The following is a 15557-nucleotide window of genomic DNA, read 5'->3' on the forward strand; positions in this document are numbered from 1 at the left end:
TGTACCAAACAAAACAAGGAGAGTTTTCTTGGCTCATTTACATTAAGGCACCTAGTATAATGTTATCAATGTCTTTTTTTTTTGTGTTCCAAGTCAGTACTAAGTTAGAATTGATATTTAAATCTCAATTATAATCATTTAGATCCAACCGAATGTATTCCTTTTATTACTTTTCACTGATTGCCAAGCCAGCAAGCCTTGATGCACTAACATTGAGGACTTTTAAAAAGGCCCTGTATTGTATACATGTAGCTGCTTTGGGGAAGGGGAGTGGTAAAGTTTCAAATTTGTGTAAGAGTATGTAACAGAATGATAATAATGATAATAATAATAATAATAATTTTTTCCATCCTTTGCTGCAAACACATCTGACCTAGAGTAATTAGTGAAACATACCAGAATAGCGTTTATTAATGCAAGGCCACAGTGGTGCACAGTTATGATATAAAAATTATAATTTTCTCTTGTGTAAGGCATCAGTCAGTTCAGGAATTACCAGGTGTAAAATTTCAAGTCAGTATAGTCTAGAAACTATTCATTTTTTAGAGGGTAGGGATGGGGGGGGGGGAGGGGAGGGGTGGAAATTATTAGGTTTGCGTACCGTTTTCACTCTTTGCACTGCAAGCACCCATACACGCAAACTTCAGATGGATGCTCAACACAACAGCGTCAAAAAAAATCGAGAAAATAACTAAGACGAACAAAGCTTCCAGGGATAATATAAATTTACCGCTATAAACAGAGTAAAGGCCTTATAGATTTTACTCGTAGCTTCTTTAAAGGAACAACTTCCTATGACGTTTCAACAAGATTATCAAGTTGTTAAATATGTGTTTTAATATGATTGATATCAATTGTTTCATAAAGTCGAAATAAGCTTAATTTCAAGAATAAATAAGCGGATTTCTACACCTATGACGATTATGTGGTTCAACGAAAGGATAATATTATTTACCTGCTGGGATTTCTTACATACCAATGTCGATGTTACCGCTATTTTGACTTGCTAAAATAACATTGAATACATTTTCAAGACCTGTTCAAGATGAGGTGCACTTATTGCGATTGTGATGCAATCCAGCGAGTCCTTCGGAGAAACATGTCACCAAGAGCAGAGCTTGTAAGACACTATTTAGAAAGTAAGTATTTCCTAGGTTTTAAATTCCCTTTGCCTCCATTTGACCGTGAGTAGTGTTTAGAATTAACGATGAAAGTGCATTTTAGCCAAATTAAAGGCAGAATATTTGTACATGAACGGAGCGCAGCGAGATAAGGTAATATTTTTTCCCGCGAAAATTACAAAAAAAGGGATAATAGATAACTTCCCATTTGTTTTTTTCCGCGCGAGTTACAAAAATGTTCCCTTCCCTGTCCTTCTCCAATCGCAATTCAACCAGTCGGGGGAGGTGAGTGAAGAATTGTTAACGTGTCATCAGAACGCTTCGTTACCTTATCGAACCTGTTGTCTAAGCTCCTTCAGAAGTGATCCCAGAAAAAATTTCTACAGACGGTAGACGATGGATTGTGTGACATCAAAGAGAAACTAAGCCACAAATGTTCATGCGTTAGGGGCGCATCAGGAGGCGCATAATCCATGCTCAGAAAATTGACAGACTCGGAGGTGAGTTGCTTTGCATATTTTATTAAAAGATAGTATATTGTCAGCGATACAAACAATTTACGAAAATATTACATATTACCCAAAGTCTGTTATATAATTGTCACTAATAAAATGCGAAAATTGCGAAATAATTTTAAACTGATGAAAGATTCGGAATATTTTTCATCATGAACCGAAGTACCGAGCGACGCTGAGCAACACTGAGTTAAAAAGTCGCATGTGATCACTGTTCAGGCAAAAACCGACCATTACTACAATGAAAACATTAACACATTAACACTTGCCTTTTTCTACGCTGGCATATTGCCTTGAAAGTCAAATTTAAGGATTCAACATCCTCTTGGGTGACGATGATTTGGCACACATTAGGCTTGGGAAAATCACGTTTTTCATACTCGGTCATGCTGATCGGTCGAAACCTCAGTTATACAAGCCACAATACTAGTCGCTATGGCCACTATCCACATCAATCTCTAATGATTACTTGCACCTAAAGACAACCTCTTCATTCTATTTAATTTTAATTTCAAATTAAACGTAAGAGATGGCTTAACTAACATATAAGCCTACTTCTTGAAAGATTCATGTATTGAATCCCTTAACTCGATGATATAACTTCTATTAACTGATAACTGTGTAATTTTTGATACGAGGTACTAGCTTCAATTTACCTGACTACACGATGTAGTCAGGTAAAGTGCCTCTCTATTTCTACTAGTTATTTGGAGAAAAAGGCACTCGCTTTATCCTCTTTCTAAATGATAACACAACCACCCCAAGCTTAGGCCTCAATTATTTAAACACCCAGGATATCAATGATCCCCAGCCAAATGGACATTGAAATTGAAGACAAATAAAACTCAATTTATTGATAACTAGGTAACCGATTATCCAGTGGTTTGAGTCATCCACCTTCAGGGCCCTTTTAAATTTTAAGAAAGTGTACCACCTCAGGGAAAGGAGTAAAAATCAAATTAAAAAAAAAAGTAATTTATGAGTATATTTAACAGTTTGTGTTATACAGGAAAGGTATATGTGGTCATATTCGTAAATAATGTTGATTTCCATGTGCACTAGCAAAAAATGCGAGATATCGTTGTCTGTTCTCATGTTACAATCCAGAGGATTGTACAAATGACTGGTACTCGATAAGCATGATTCATAACTGCACCGCATTTTAGCTTATTCTAACTTGTCCTAATGAATCCAACTGTAAATAATTTTTTTTTCCTAAGAGTTTAATGCATGTTACCTTATCTGAAAGAAAGTGAGTTTTCTTCTTTTAAATTTTAGACATACACCTTTTGCTGAGAGAGACGCCAGTCTGAGTCTTTGCACAAGTAGGATACGCATTGGCTGGTCAATGCAGTCGGATCAGCTAGGATTACTTAGAAAATAAGAAAATTATTTTACACGCCTAATTGAACCTGTTCGAGTAAGCAATTCTCTGGGTTTCACCAACTAGTTCTGAGTAATTTTGGTGAATTTGCAAAAGTTTGTTGCAAAAGCTCCTCTTGGCTAACCATCCTCTCAACACCAAGCAGATGCCGGTAACAGAGACTGCAGCCCCTAAGAGAAGGGCTGTAAGGGAGGAAAAGCGACCATGAATTGAAATGAGACATACGGCAACATAATAAAGATTAGCCCTGTCAAAAAATAGTGCATATGTGTATGTGGCGAGCCTATAAATCTAAAGAACTGTAGAAGTCAAACTCAACAGCGATTCATCTGAGGATCGAAAGTTATACGTAGTGAAATTGTTGGGAATCACAATGCAAAACAATGAAATGAGAAAGATAAGCTCAACCACGACTCTTTCAACCCTTAGACGGTACTTACTGATGAATCACTTTTGAGGGTCAGAGTAATGCTTTAGTCTCTCAAAAATTAATCGACGTTCAATATAATTAACGATGACTTACAATTTCGCGATGGATGTGAGCTTAGTCACGCTCGCTTCCCCACCCACGTTACAATGAGGGCAAAAACTTCAAATTCTTCCAAAAAAATCCGAAGAACTGAGAGCGCTCTCATTTAAAGAGCATAACGGCGATGTTTTTAAATTATGAGAAAAGTTAGGCAACTAATAATGCTGCACGAGAGAATAAAGTTGATATAGGGTACCTATTATTTCGGATGTCAAAGGAAACCTTGTACACCCATTGCGGTGTGTATCATCTTGTTGTTGTTGTTATTGTTGTTTTTTAATGGATTTCATCCTTCTTTTATCTTTTTCGATCAGTCAACTGTCCACTATCAATTCACGAGGCTGCGATTAGCGTATTAATAGTATTAAGCCATTCTCTTAGGTCGACGAGTAAAATTGGTGTAAAAAGTCTTCATTAAAGCAATCGTATGCTTTTGAACTGAGAGGAAGTGAGAAAATATCAAAGCTCAGAATCTATCGAAGAATTCAAACGCCAAATGAAGTCGTAGCTCATTATGAAGAAATCAAAACATAATAAGTCGTATGGCAAATAACAAATGGAAAATCGTATTAAAAAAGTGAACTATCCATGATATACTGGGCAGATATCGCTAACGCGTTGCCTCGTTCTTCCTTAGTTTAAAAATAGAAGTACTCAAGACTTTCTTGCGCACTTGTGCCTCCGCAAATTCCCTCTTAAAGGCTTTGAGCCTTACGATGAAATTGGAATATGTTAGAAGCAACTCCTCTTTCGATTTCTCTTTGGCGTGGCGGTAAAATCCACCGGTAGCTAATGAAGCAATAAACCCACCTGCGGCTCCGCCCCCGATCAAAGGAGCAGCACCAATTCCCGCCGCTGCAATTGCACTAACGCCAGATACGATTGCTCCAGCTCCACCGGTAAATACTGAAATGAACAGCAAAAGAATTAAATTTCTGTACGAATGACCGCCTTCAGTACTATCGGAAGCGTAGGACCGTAATATCAAATCTCTTCACCTAAGCCTTGCTCAGAAATTAAGTTTTGCTGTCCTTATAACTGGTTTTTATTTTAGAAAAATATTAACCCTGTCGGTTTCATGAGTATTACTTCCACTTTGTCATGACGCCGCAACCAAATGTTATCAGCCGCATGGGTTAACAAACTTTCTAGGATTTTGTGCAAGTCAGTTTGCGCACACGCTTTGGTGCACTGCGGGCTATGCTATTAGAACTGAAATAAAATGCCCTCACAACTGAAAAGGGCTGCAGAAAGAGAAAAATTGCTCTTCTTGAATTAGGCTTTGTATCATTTTGCAAAATTCAAGGGTTGGTGTCATTTTTAAATGATTTCATTACAGTTACTGTAATCGAAATGCGACGTTAGTGTTAGAAATTCAAAAGCACTGACGGTGTACTTTCTAGTGGCTGAAAAAAAAAAAGGTATGGTTTCTAGAGCATACTACTCCTGAAATTACCTGTGGCGCCCACCACGAAAAAGCCAATCATCCACGTCGATTTATAGCTTTCCCGACTCAAGTATTCTTTTATTTCTTTGTCAAACTCTGTGAGTACTCTCTCGGTGTCTTCTATATAGCACTTCCATATGTTCAACTCCCCATCCAATTCATCTTTCTTAATCTCCAACGACTGCAAATATTCCCTCGACAACTTGTAATTCACTTGGGGTGCTTCATCAACCTATAAGCAGTCAGGTAGACGCATTGATTAGCGGAAGGAAACTTTAACTGAATGGCATGGATTTACAACCGATAATTAACCTGAATTAACAATTCGGTTCACAAGCTGCAAAGAACGCACAATGATTGGCCAACGATACTTAACGTCTTTTCTTTTATTTGCACCCACAGTTTGAGAAACAAAAGGAAGTCTTGCGTGAGGGCTCCCCTTCGCAGGACTGTGAATGTTTTTAAATAAAGGTTGATTAAAGTTGGCGTGTAATCTGATTTCTTAAAAGTAGAGCTTATGTATGAAATCTCACCTTTGTTCTAAGAACTTGATATAAATTCGTTACTTTAGTCTTCGCTCTTTCAACGGCCTTTAGATGATCCTCCACTTTTTGGATTATAGGTTTAAATAACCTCGGCACTTTTAGGGGAACTTCTGACTTCGTCATTTTTTTGGCCTCGTTTGCTAAGATTGCACTTTTCGCCGTAACAAAAATGTAGTCAGTTTTGGTGATCAAATGATGCAACACATTCTTAATAAAGTCACTTCCCTCACTGGAATGTGCCTTTACCACTTCACGAAACGACTCTTGCAGCTGAGAAATGATCCTAAAGTCCTCGGCCAAGATCTTACCACCTGCATCTGACACTAACTTCTTTATTCCCTCCAAAGTCTTATGCAAACAAATTTCATCTGTGGCCATAACGATTGCCGGTAGGTACTGAAAAAAAAGAAAATGTCTGAATTTTCTTAGGTGCCCTTTGTTTTGAAAATATGTGGTGGAGCCTTGGTCTCTATTGTGTTTTTTATTTTTGCATAGTCTGGAAATGAACTGATGCCGTAGTGTTCTTAAAAAATCGCCACAGATTCAGTAAAACTTGTCGATTTATCAAATCCGGCATGCATTTGTGGTTCCAAGCTATTTAGAAATTGGTATCCAGGACAGAAAAATTGTTGTGATATCGGATCCGTGAGTTCATGACTTTTACACCACGAATTTACATACTTCCGTCAACCAAAGAAACAAAATGCACGTCTTTCTCAGGGAGGATTAACTTCCTAGCGCCCTAGAGTACTAGTCATCGAATTTTAGGAGTGATAAAATGTGCTTTAGGCTTTACCCTGATCAAATGCGGTTGGTGGTGATGTCATGCTTTCAAATAAAGCTTCTCAAATATTGGAGAAAACTGCGGCACCGTAAATACTATTTCTTAAAGGTGATATGTCTCCCAACGATTTATTTAAGTCTGAAGCAATGTATCCAATTGTGCGGCAAACTGGGGACAAAACACAACCATTAAAGCCGAACGAAGTTAAAGTCAAACGCACTTCTCCTCTGTACCATTGATTACGTTTGTTACCGTGAAGCGTAATCCTAATCCTCGAATTAACTTGCCACAGTTATTCTCAAGCAAGATAATGCTAATTATCCAGCTTTTAGGAATTTAGAGATTTATCTAGGACTATATCTCACGCTCTCTCAATAAAAATGACCTCCACTCAATAGACCTTGGCTGACCAAAAAAAAATCCGATGGCTTCAAAGAAACAACTGGGATATTTTCAGGGAAATTTCTACAGCTAGTGTTGCGTGAGTCCGTTAACCGATTACTTCATATTTAAATACTGCGTGCGTTGCAGATGTTACGAGTGTAATTCTATTTATTCACCACACTCGACTTCTGTCCAATCTTTGCTCCTTTTCCCCCACCTCGAGTGTCAGGCGCGATGGTATAAAAGGGCGTTTGACTATCTCTCGCAAGGTGTATTAGGCGACAAATCTATTAATCGAGCTTGAGAAATAAGCGGAAATTCAATTGCCTAACTGACTTGTACCGTTGTAATTGTGTCGAGACAGCATTATGCGTGATCCTGGAAAATAATTATTATACTCTAGGAACAATCCTTCACATTATGTGGACAATGCGGAATGAAACTTAAAGTTAAAAGCCATCGAACAACTTAAGTAAGCTGAATATTTGTGTTGGATGAGGAGAATTCTTGAAGAAAATAGTACTAATAGAAGTAATAGTACACCATATTTGACCCCTTGCCATAATTATACTCGTTCGATTCCCTTGAGAACAGCCTTTTTTCGGTGAAAAAGGGCCGGAAACTACTTTTCGTTTTATTCAATTTACTTCATAACCTTCATTTTAAAAGATAAATTAATTGATGCAAAAATTACCACATGAGGTGGAAGTGACACTAGTTGGCATCGTTTTTGTGAACGTCGAAAGAAGTAGCTGGGCTGTTTTGTTGAGTATTATGAACTTAATTAGCTAAAATAAAAGCACTTCAAAACAAGGAGTTCCCGGCCAGCGCCTGAGCAAATAGTCTGATTCACGTTAAGCAGCTTTGGAGACATGTTGATAAAAATTGGTACCACCGTGTTGTTTAGTGAAGGTATATGTAAATTGATCCATGAAAACGAAGTAAAATCCTTGTAGTTAAACTACCCACATTTTAAGAAATTTTTCCCAGCTACAAAAGGAACGAATTGAAAATGAGCTGATTTAAGGTTGAATGCTTATTTACGACCAAGCGATAGACCTTTGTGTCGGTAAGTAAGGTACTTGAGACACAGGAGCAACTGTAGACTTATTGCGACGGTTATTTAAACAAAGTTTAACCGTTGTTAACAAAACCGCGTTGTAAACCATCTTGAATTTAGCTTAATCTTTAATCCGAAATCTTTTTTTTTTGCCAACAGTGCCAAGAAGGCCGAAAGCTAGCAGTTAAAGGATATATATTTAATGAAAAAAACTCTAGAGAGTCTAAATCCCAGAGGCCTACTGCTCGCGGGAAACCGCGGTTTGGGTTAGACCTCGTGTACATGACCGGCCCATTGTTTCCCCAACGAATTTATCACACAAGACTATTTGGAATTTAGTCTTTTCTAGAGGTTGAGCAAGTCAGCAGAACAAACGCCGCTAAAGTGTACAATAAAGTGCATACGTATGAGGTGTAAGGTTGAAATCTTTAGATGAAAACCCCTCAATCTTAGTTTTGCGAAAATTTTTCACAATCCTCATTGAAATTCCATAAACTGTGTTCTCTGTTGGAAAGGCTATAGCACGAGAATCACGTGATACATAAGGAGAGAATCATGTGATTTCTTCATGATCAATTCTCACGAATTCCATGTATAACAAAACAGAACAGCCCTTCTGCTCAATGAATCTCGAGTTTTGCTTTCGTTAGTTGAATAAGGATCTTTGAATTGGTGATGGAAACGTAGCGCAACGGTTGCGGAAACTACTGTCGAAGCAAGCGTGCAATCAGCCGTTTGTCTATAAGTGGATAAAAATAACCTCAAGACTGCCTCTTTAACTGCAAAATAGGATAACAAAAGCCATGAATATGCAACTTTTGATAAGTTTGCTAGAAGAGAGCAACGGAAACGATTTTGTTATTTTATCATCCATGACTGAGTTACGCAAGGCTGGTATTGCCTTGGAAAATTGCATTTGAAAGAATATGTAACCGAAAACTTGGATGACTCTTGAAGAAGAGAGTGGCGTTGAAAACAATGCCGTATTTGATGATCCATGGCTGAGATACCTAGGGTCAGCAGCCTGTTAAGTATTGCATTCATTTGGTTAAAATCGATTAATTCTAGCTTCACACATGACTGTCGGTGATAAACTTGTAGCGTGTGTAGAGCTTTTTCTTTCGATCAAACTACCGGAATACAAATTCTGCGGATTTGTAGCAGTCTTGGAATTGCAATCATGACACTCCTTTTGTAGGAAACCTGAATTGTGCTGCGAGATATGTGAACATATTCTGTATGTGAACTCACCTTAAGGCCAACTAGAAGTAACGTAAAGGTGTCAGATCCTTTCGTTATTTACTGTTGTTCACTACGAAGTAGATCCACGAGTGCTGCTCCGTCATCAAACAACTAATGTGGACTCTGGAACTACACTTCTATTTAGGATAAACAAAACAACCCGCTAAACAATCAAAACGGAATAATCTGGAACCCGTCAAACAGGTTCTTAAGCTATTTTGATTGAAAAGTGGGTGGGGACATGGAGTAATCTCCATATAAGAATATGCAAACACCCCCTCCAATTGTTTTAGGCTATGGCTTCGCATCAAAATTTTCAATAATCTTGAACCCGTCAAACAGGTTCTTAAGCTATTTTGATTGAAAAGTGGGTGGCGACATGGAGTAATCACCATATAAGGATATGCAAACACCCTCTCCAATTGTTTGAGGCTATGGCTCCGCATCAAAACTTTTGCACAAAAAAGTTATTAGAAACACGCCAAAAATTTAATCCAGACAACTTTAAACGGAGAGGCCTCATAAATGAAAATTAGCAAACCATTAGCTTGGCCGCATTCAAATCGATGACATCTTCTCGTCCCGGAGAAGTTTTCGCTCTCTGAATAAACAATATTTTACTATTTGTTAGGATAGTTGAAGTCACGCGTTGTAAACCATGGTTAAATACTGTTGGATACTTATACGATACTTTCTTTTGTTTTTTCTACTTCCCTAACGATTTCAAACCAGTGTAGCGTGAGGAAAATAGCACAAATTCAATTTAAGAGCGGTAAAAAGTGTATCTCTGCTCATACCTGGTGCAAGTGAACTGAAATGATACTGCTGTTTAATCAATCACTACTGCTTTTGTAGTAATATTGCATCTTAGATAATAAGTCTTGAACCTTGACGAGTACAAACTCGTGATACCTGCGGATTTTTGCTGGGTTGTAACTTAATCATTTACATTTGTAAAATTAATTTAAATTTAATAGAAAACTTCAAACAAAGGTTTCCGAAATCATTACAAGGAAAGACGTTACCTAACGTGTCTTAATCAAACCAGGGATTTGGCTTTTGTACGCTACCAGTTTACAATCGACACGAACTTTACTTCATTCACTCGGCATAACTCAATATAAAAGTGATGTTTTTCCTGTAACAAATGAAACAGATGATTACAGGGCCTATAAAGCAGTCGACGTCGCTTCAATCTAGTCATATACTACAGAAGTTCGAGCTCCAACGGGAAGTGAATGTTCAATAATTCCTCGGCTGCATCCTGTCCTAAGACAGTCGATGAAAATCTTTAGCACTGGGTATATTATTTTGATCAGCTATGTGAAGAGGAAGTTTTGAAGAACATACTTTTACTGAATTTACGAATATAGCTCTTTAAAGGCGGTAAATTCCCAGAAAGTAAAACAATAAATATGCGGCCTTGATACAGAAAAAAGTTGAGGAAACAAGACGGATTTCCTCCTCCTATTGTTGAGATGACATCAAGTAAGTAACGCTCATGGGGTTTTCGAATTCCCAGAAAATAGCTTTCTTCAGACAATTCAAAATATGTCTCAGGACTGATTATTTGTTCATTTCAGCGAAACGTTACCATTGTTACAAGAAAAAGATCACCAAAATCAAATTATCTCACTAGATGTGTATAAGAGTATAAGATAATAGCACTTTCAAGTCATTTCGTCCAACCGACCTCGTAGCTTCACGGCTGTGCCACGAGAAAGCTTGAATATCAGTGTGTTTCTATATTCAGTTAATTTTTCCCTGCTCAGGAGAATCCCATGGTCGTCCTCTTCAAGAAAATTATTTCCTAAAGTAAGTTACTGTCCACAAAGATTTGTCCTTTAGTAGTTTCAGTTGAATAATTCTAAGTATTTACTTCATTTGTCTTCGCTGTGAAAACGTTATTATGTCCTTAGACTTTACGAGTGGAGAACATGAAATAAAAGCTTGATCTCAATATCTATGACGTTGTCTGAGCATAGACACGAAACTTTTCATGAAAATCTTGTCACTTATTGATACCAACTTGATGATCAAATACGAGCTAAGTATTTGTACTGAATAAAACAAAACATGACAACAGGCGTATACGAATACTTTTCTTCAAAATCGAACTTCTTCAATTCACGTGAGCCAAATCTACACTTCTGTTGTTTATCTTAGCCTTGCTTATTTCGATTTTAGGTCTGACTGTACATCTAATTTGTTAGATATAAGCGAACTATGCCGGTCTAAGAATAGAAATCCATTTTGAAGTCATTTCAGAAACATCATACCAAACTCATCTCAGCAGCTCCACGGCCGTTCCGCGAGGAAGTGTGGATATCGACGTTCTTTCTTTAGTTTTTTAAGATTTCTCAAGCTCGGGAGAAAGGTCCCTCTTTGCAAGAAAGTTATACTCCAAAGCAAGTCATTGTGCAAAAATATGGCGAAAATCAGTAGATTCAACATCATAATGCTGTGACAACTGAATTCATTTGTCTTCGACGTGAAAACCATATTGGTCATCACACTTCCCAGCGAGACGCAAGTGCGCAGTTAAAGCGCGGTCCCGAATTTTAGACTGTCTAGGAATATACATCACATAATTCGAAAACTTGACACTTATTAAGTTCAGAACCAAATATGAGCTGAACATTTACAGTATAGAATAGAGAAAATTAATGCTGAACGTTTTGACCTCTAAATACCCTTTACTCGTTCGCTTTCTTACAAAATAGCATTTATCCGATTGATAGTGCAGTACTCTTTTTTTCAGCACTAATCCATTGGACAACGATTTATCGATTTGATTTTTATTCTTATCTTGTTCAAAAGGAATTCTCTTCTTTCAAACATGTTTTGGTTTTATTTAGTACCCAAAGTTTCGAAATTGATCAATACTGCCTAACATCATAGGCAAGTTTCTATTCTGTCTAAATCCGAATTGAATTTCTGTTAATCAAGCACGCGATAACGCTCACGAAAATTAAATGCGAATCTCCTCAGTTCAACCTTTTAATTGAGAATTCCTAGAAAATATATTTCTAATGCTAAAGCACGTGGCAGAATCAATTTCATGGAATTCAAAAGATGATTGTCAAGTTGCTGCCAATCATGGCGAACTTAGCTTCCAGTCAACGATTTGAAGCATCAGGAAAGTGAAACGAAGTTGAATGAACATTGTTTCCTTTTTTTGCCGAGAACAAAGCTTAAGAAACCGGTGGATTTGAAATGGGTTGTAAACGAACTATGTGTAGATTTTCTATACCTACAGGCGATCTTTCACAAGAAGAACAATTAAGAAATATCAATGTCTCCTTTAGCAATCGTTGTACAAGATACATATACCTTAATTTACTTACTTGGCAAAGCTTTATACAACCGCGATAAGACTTGAAATAACAGACGCGCGAGATACAGTGACCACCACAGAGACCAAAGCCGCCCCCGGTAAAGGCCATATATTACAGAAGGTCGAGTTCTTGAAACGAATTCCAGTGAACTAACAGATCTTTTGTCGTTCAGTTGTCGTGAATAGTTAATATTACCCATGGCAATCCACCAGGCTATATGACCATTTAGTTTCATGTCTGTATTCCTAGAAAACGGCATTCTTTACAAAAGCAAAGCAATTCTCATGATTATCGTCACGGTTTGTTTATTTCGGTGAATCAAGTTTATAGTTACAAGAAGAAGGTCGAGAAACTTAGATTGTGTCAATTGACTAGAAATGCACTTTGGAGTCATTTTAGTGTCACGTCAAAACAAAACCATCGCTCAGCTTCACAACCATTCCTCTTGACAGCTAAGATATCTGCGTTTCTCTTCATTCGATGCAGTCTTCCGTGGTCAGAAAAATGGTCACCCTATTCAAGAAAATTAAATTCTGAGGGAAGGCAATATGCAAACAGATGTGAAAAGATTGCGACCTTTAGGAGATGCAATTACATAATGAGAATTGTTACTTCGCCTGTATTCGCCATGTATTCCGTCTTACACTATAAACCGACTTTGAATGATAGGTATCCTTTGCGAAAAAAAGCGAGAAGCAAGAATTCTCTGATATTTAGCGTTTGTTTCATACGAACGGCTCTATAACCTCTATTTTTAAAGGAACATTGAGGACGTATGACTTACAAGGAAAACTAGTAGAACGGCACCTACTTAACTTTATTTCAGTTTATCTACATATAACATCGATGTCGCTGCTTAGTTTATTGTTTTGGAAGGGAGTATGTTGGACTAATTTGGGTCAATTTTTTAATTTCATAGTGATTTACTTCAGTACCTCGGTGAATTTGATTCACCCCTAGCAGCATTGGAAAAATATTGGAAACGCGCCGGGTAGAAGTCGATAAAAATTTGTATTTTCAGTATCTTTAAGCCCACCATCGATTGTCGGCTTTTTTCGCATGTTCAAACAATTTTCACGATGGCATGCATGTTAAGTTAAATTTCTCCATGGAATCGGTTCCGTAGTACCATATTGCTAGCAAACTACAGACAAAATCAAATGTGTGGATTATGGATATGATTGTTACGTATCGTTAATGGCAACCCGCTTGATCGGAGGTTCTCATTTATCCGTCGTGTACCAGTGGCAATGAATCATTTACAATTAGGTCCTTTAGAGCTCTTCAAAGGTAAAATTCAAAACAAAACCAAACATATAATGACCGGCGTATGCTTATTCTTTCCTGTTAACTGATTCAGTTCTCTTCAATCAAGTCAACTCAATATCTGTGATGTTTATCAAAGATTTGTTGCATTCCTTTGGTCTGTCCACATTAAATTTACTAGTGAACCCTTCAAGTGGCATAACTGAGCAATAACACTTACAGAATGAAGACAACAATAATTTCAACTTGTATATCACATATACCGAATCTAATTTTTTTTTTTCAAGAGAAAGAATTCCCACATATTTTTATTAGGTATTTTATAACAGGCATATTTTCGAAACATATCATTAACACGTAACAACATTTGCAACTTTTATGCTGTCTATATCTGAGTAGAATTTCTGAGAATCAAGCACGCGAAGACAGAAAAAATAATCGACCGTAATTTCCTCGGTTCAGTCCATTCAGAGGGAATTCCTAGAAAGCTGAAAACATGTCATGTGCAAGAGCACATGGGAGAATTAATTTCATGGAATTCATGCTCGTCAAGTCGCTAATCGTGGCGAAATTTATAACATTTGACGATAAAGCGAGTGAGGTGAAGAAGAGTTACAACTGTTTCCTTTTGGCCAAGAAAAAGCTCGTTATGATAACATTGGATTTAGTTAAACTGGGTTTTAAATGAACAATGCGTACGTAATCTCTCAACTCGCGTAAATAAAATCTCAAATCACCTCACCAAAGAGATATTTCACCAGAGAGACATAATACTGTTGTTCACAATGATGCTGAGCAAATATATAGTTACTTAAGCTATCGGTTGACAAGTAAAATTAAGAAAAAATGTACTTTAATTTACTTACTTGGCAAAGCCCAGTTTAGGTGTTATTGGTGCCAAAACAATAACCCGAAATAACACAGATGAGCACCGGACAGATAAAATGATTCACAGAGACCAGCGCCACCTTCAATACGGGTCAATAAGACCAATATATTGAGGAAGTTTGAGATCTAACGACAAACGAATTGTAAAAACTTGTGAACTAACAATTCTTTTGCTGTGCAATTGTTGTGAATAGTGAATATTCCCCATGGAAATGGACAGTCTTTATACCAAGCGATATCTGACCTTTTAATCTTGTGTATGAGTTCCTAGAAAACAGTATGCTCCACACAAATCAAGAAAATTATTTCAGGTATATCGTTTGTTCATTTCGAAGAATCGGTTGCTTTAGTAGCAAGAAAAAAGTCGACAAACTCAGAGTATCTCACCATTTTAAGAATAGAAAAGCACTTTGAATTCATTCATTGTGACCGACATCAAACCGAACCCATCTCAGCAGCTTCACGGCCGTTTCACGCGATAGCATAGATATCAATGTTTTACTTTACTCCACTGCCAGTACAGTCATCAAAGATACAAGAAATAGTCGCCTTTCACGAGCAATGTACACAAAAAATGCATCAATCAGGAGATGCAACTACATAGCGTGCATTATGAGAGGGGCTACTTCATTCGTCTTCGCCGCTTATTCCATCTAACACGGTGGACTTTTTAAGCGAAAAGTAAGACATTAAAGTACATCCTTGGATTTATGGCTCAGTCTAGGGTTAAAACAATCTAAAATTCAATGCATGTAATAAATTAAGGACCAAAGATGATCTAAATCTTCTAGGTGAAGAAGGAGAACTCTTGACGGAAACGGTAATACTAGATCATTTGACCTCTGAATATAATTTTCCTCGTCGTCTTTCCGAGAAAACAACATCCTTGCCAACAATGGTCTAGTACTTAGCGTTTGTTTCATTGGAACGGCTCTGTAACATTAATTCTGAAACAAACATAATTTTTGTATGGCCCACATAATAATTGGTATATGGCGAAATCCGTTTTTACCAGGGTTACAGGTTCTCATTTCACCCGAGAGTGACTAATATA

The 15557-nt window shown here is 37.3% G+C and overlaps 2 protein-coding genes across 5 annotated transcripts in view; both read right to left on the minus strand.

Annotated features, from left to right (window-relative positions):
- The window catches only part of LOC149048415 (uncharacterized), a 95689-nt gene that overhangs the window by 41404 nt on the left and 38728 nt on the right, over window positions 1–15557 (minus strand). The gene's annotated exons all lie outside the window — the stretch shown is intronic.
- Window positions 1623–14749, minus strand: LOC149048417 (uncharacterized). Of its 4 annotated transcripts, XM_089201059.1 has the most exons (6): window positions 14482–14667; window positions 9021–9148; window positions 5530–5937; window positions 5006–5228; window positions 4360–4455; window positions 1623–3202 (listed from the first exon to the last, which is right to left on the minus strand). In XM_089201059.1, the coding sequence occupies exons 3-6, from the start codon at window positions 5917–5919 to the stop codon at window positions 3039–3041; spliced, it is 873 nt and encodes a 290-aa protein (XP_089057185.1). In that variant the 5' UTR covers window positions 5920–5937; window positions 9021–9148; window positions 14482–14667; the 3' UTR covers window positions 1623–3038. The 4 variants fall into 4 exon arrangements, with proteins under 4 accessions (XP_089057185.1, XP_089057186.1, XP_089057182.1 ...); XM_089201060.1 differs by lacking the exon at window positions 9021–9148 and having other exon boundaries at window positions 14482–14749; XM_089201056.1 differs by having other exon boundaries at window positions 1623–4455; window positions 14482–14698.

This window comes from Pocillopora damicornis, chromosome 3, assembly GCF_964200805.1.
Source record: "Pocillopora damicornis chromosome 3, jaPocDami1.2, whole genome shotgun sequence".
Taxonomy (NCBI): domain Eukaryota; kingdom Metazoa; phylum Cnidaria; class Anthozoa; order Scleractinia; family Pocilloporidae; genus Pocillopora; species Pocillopora damicornis.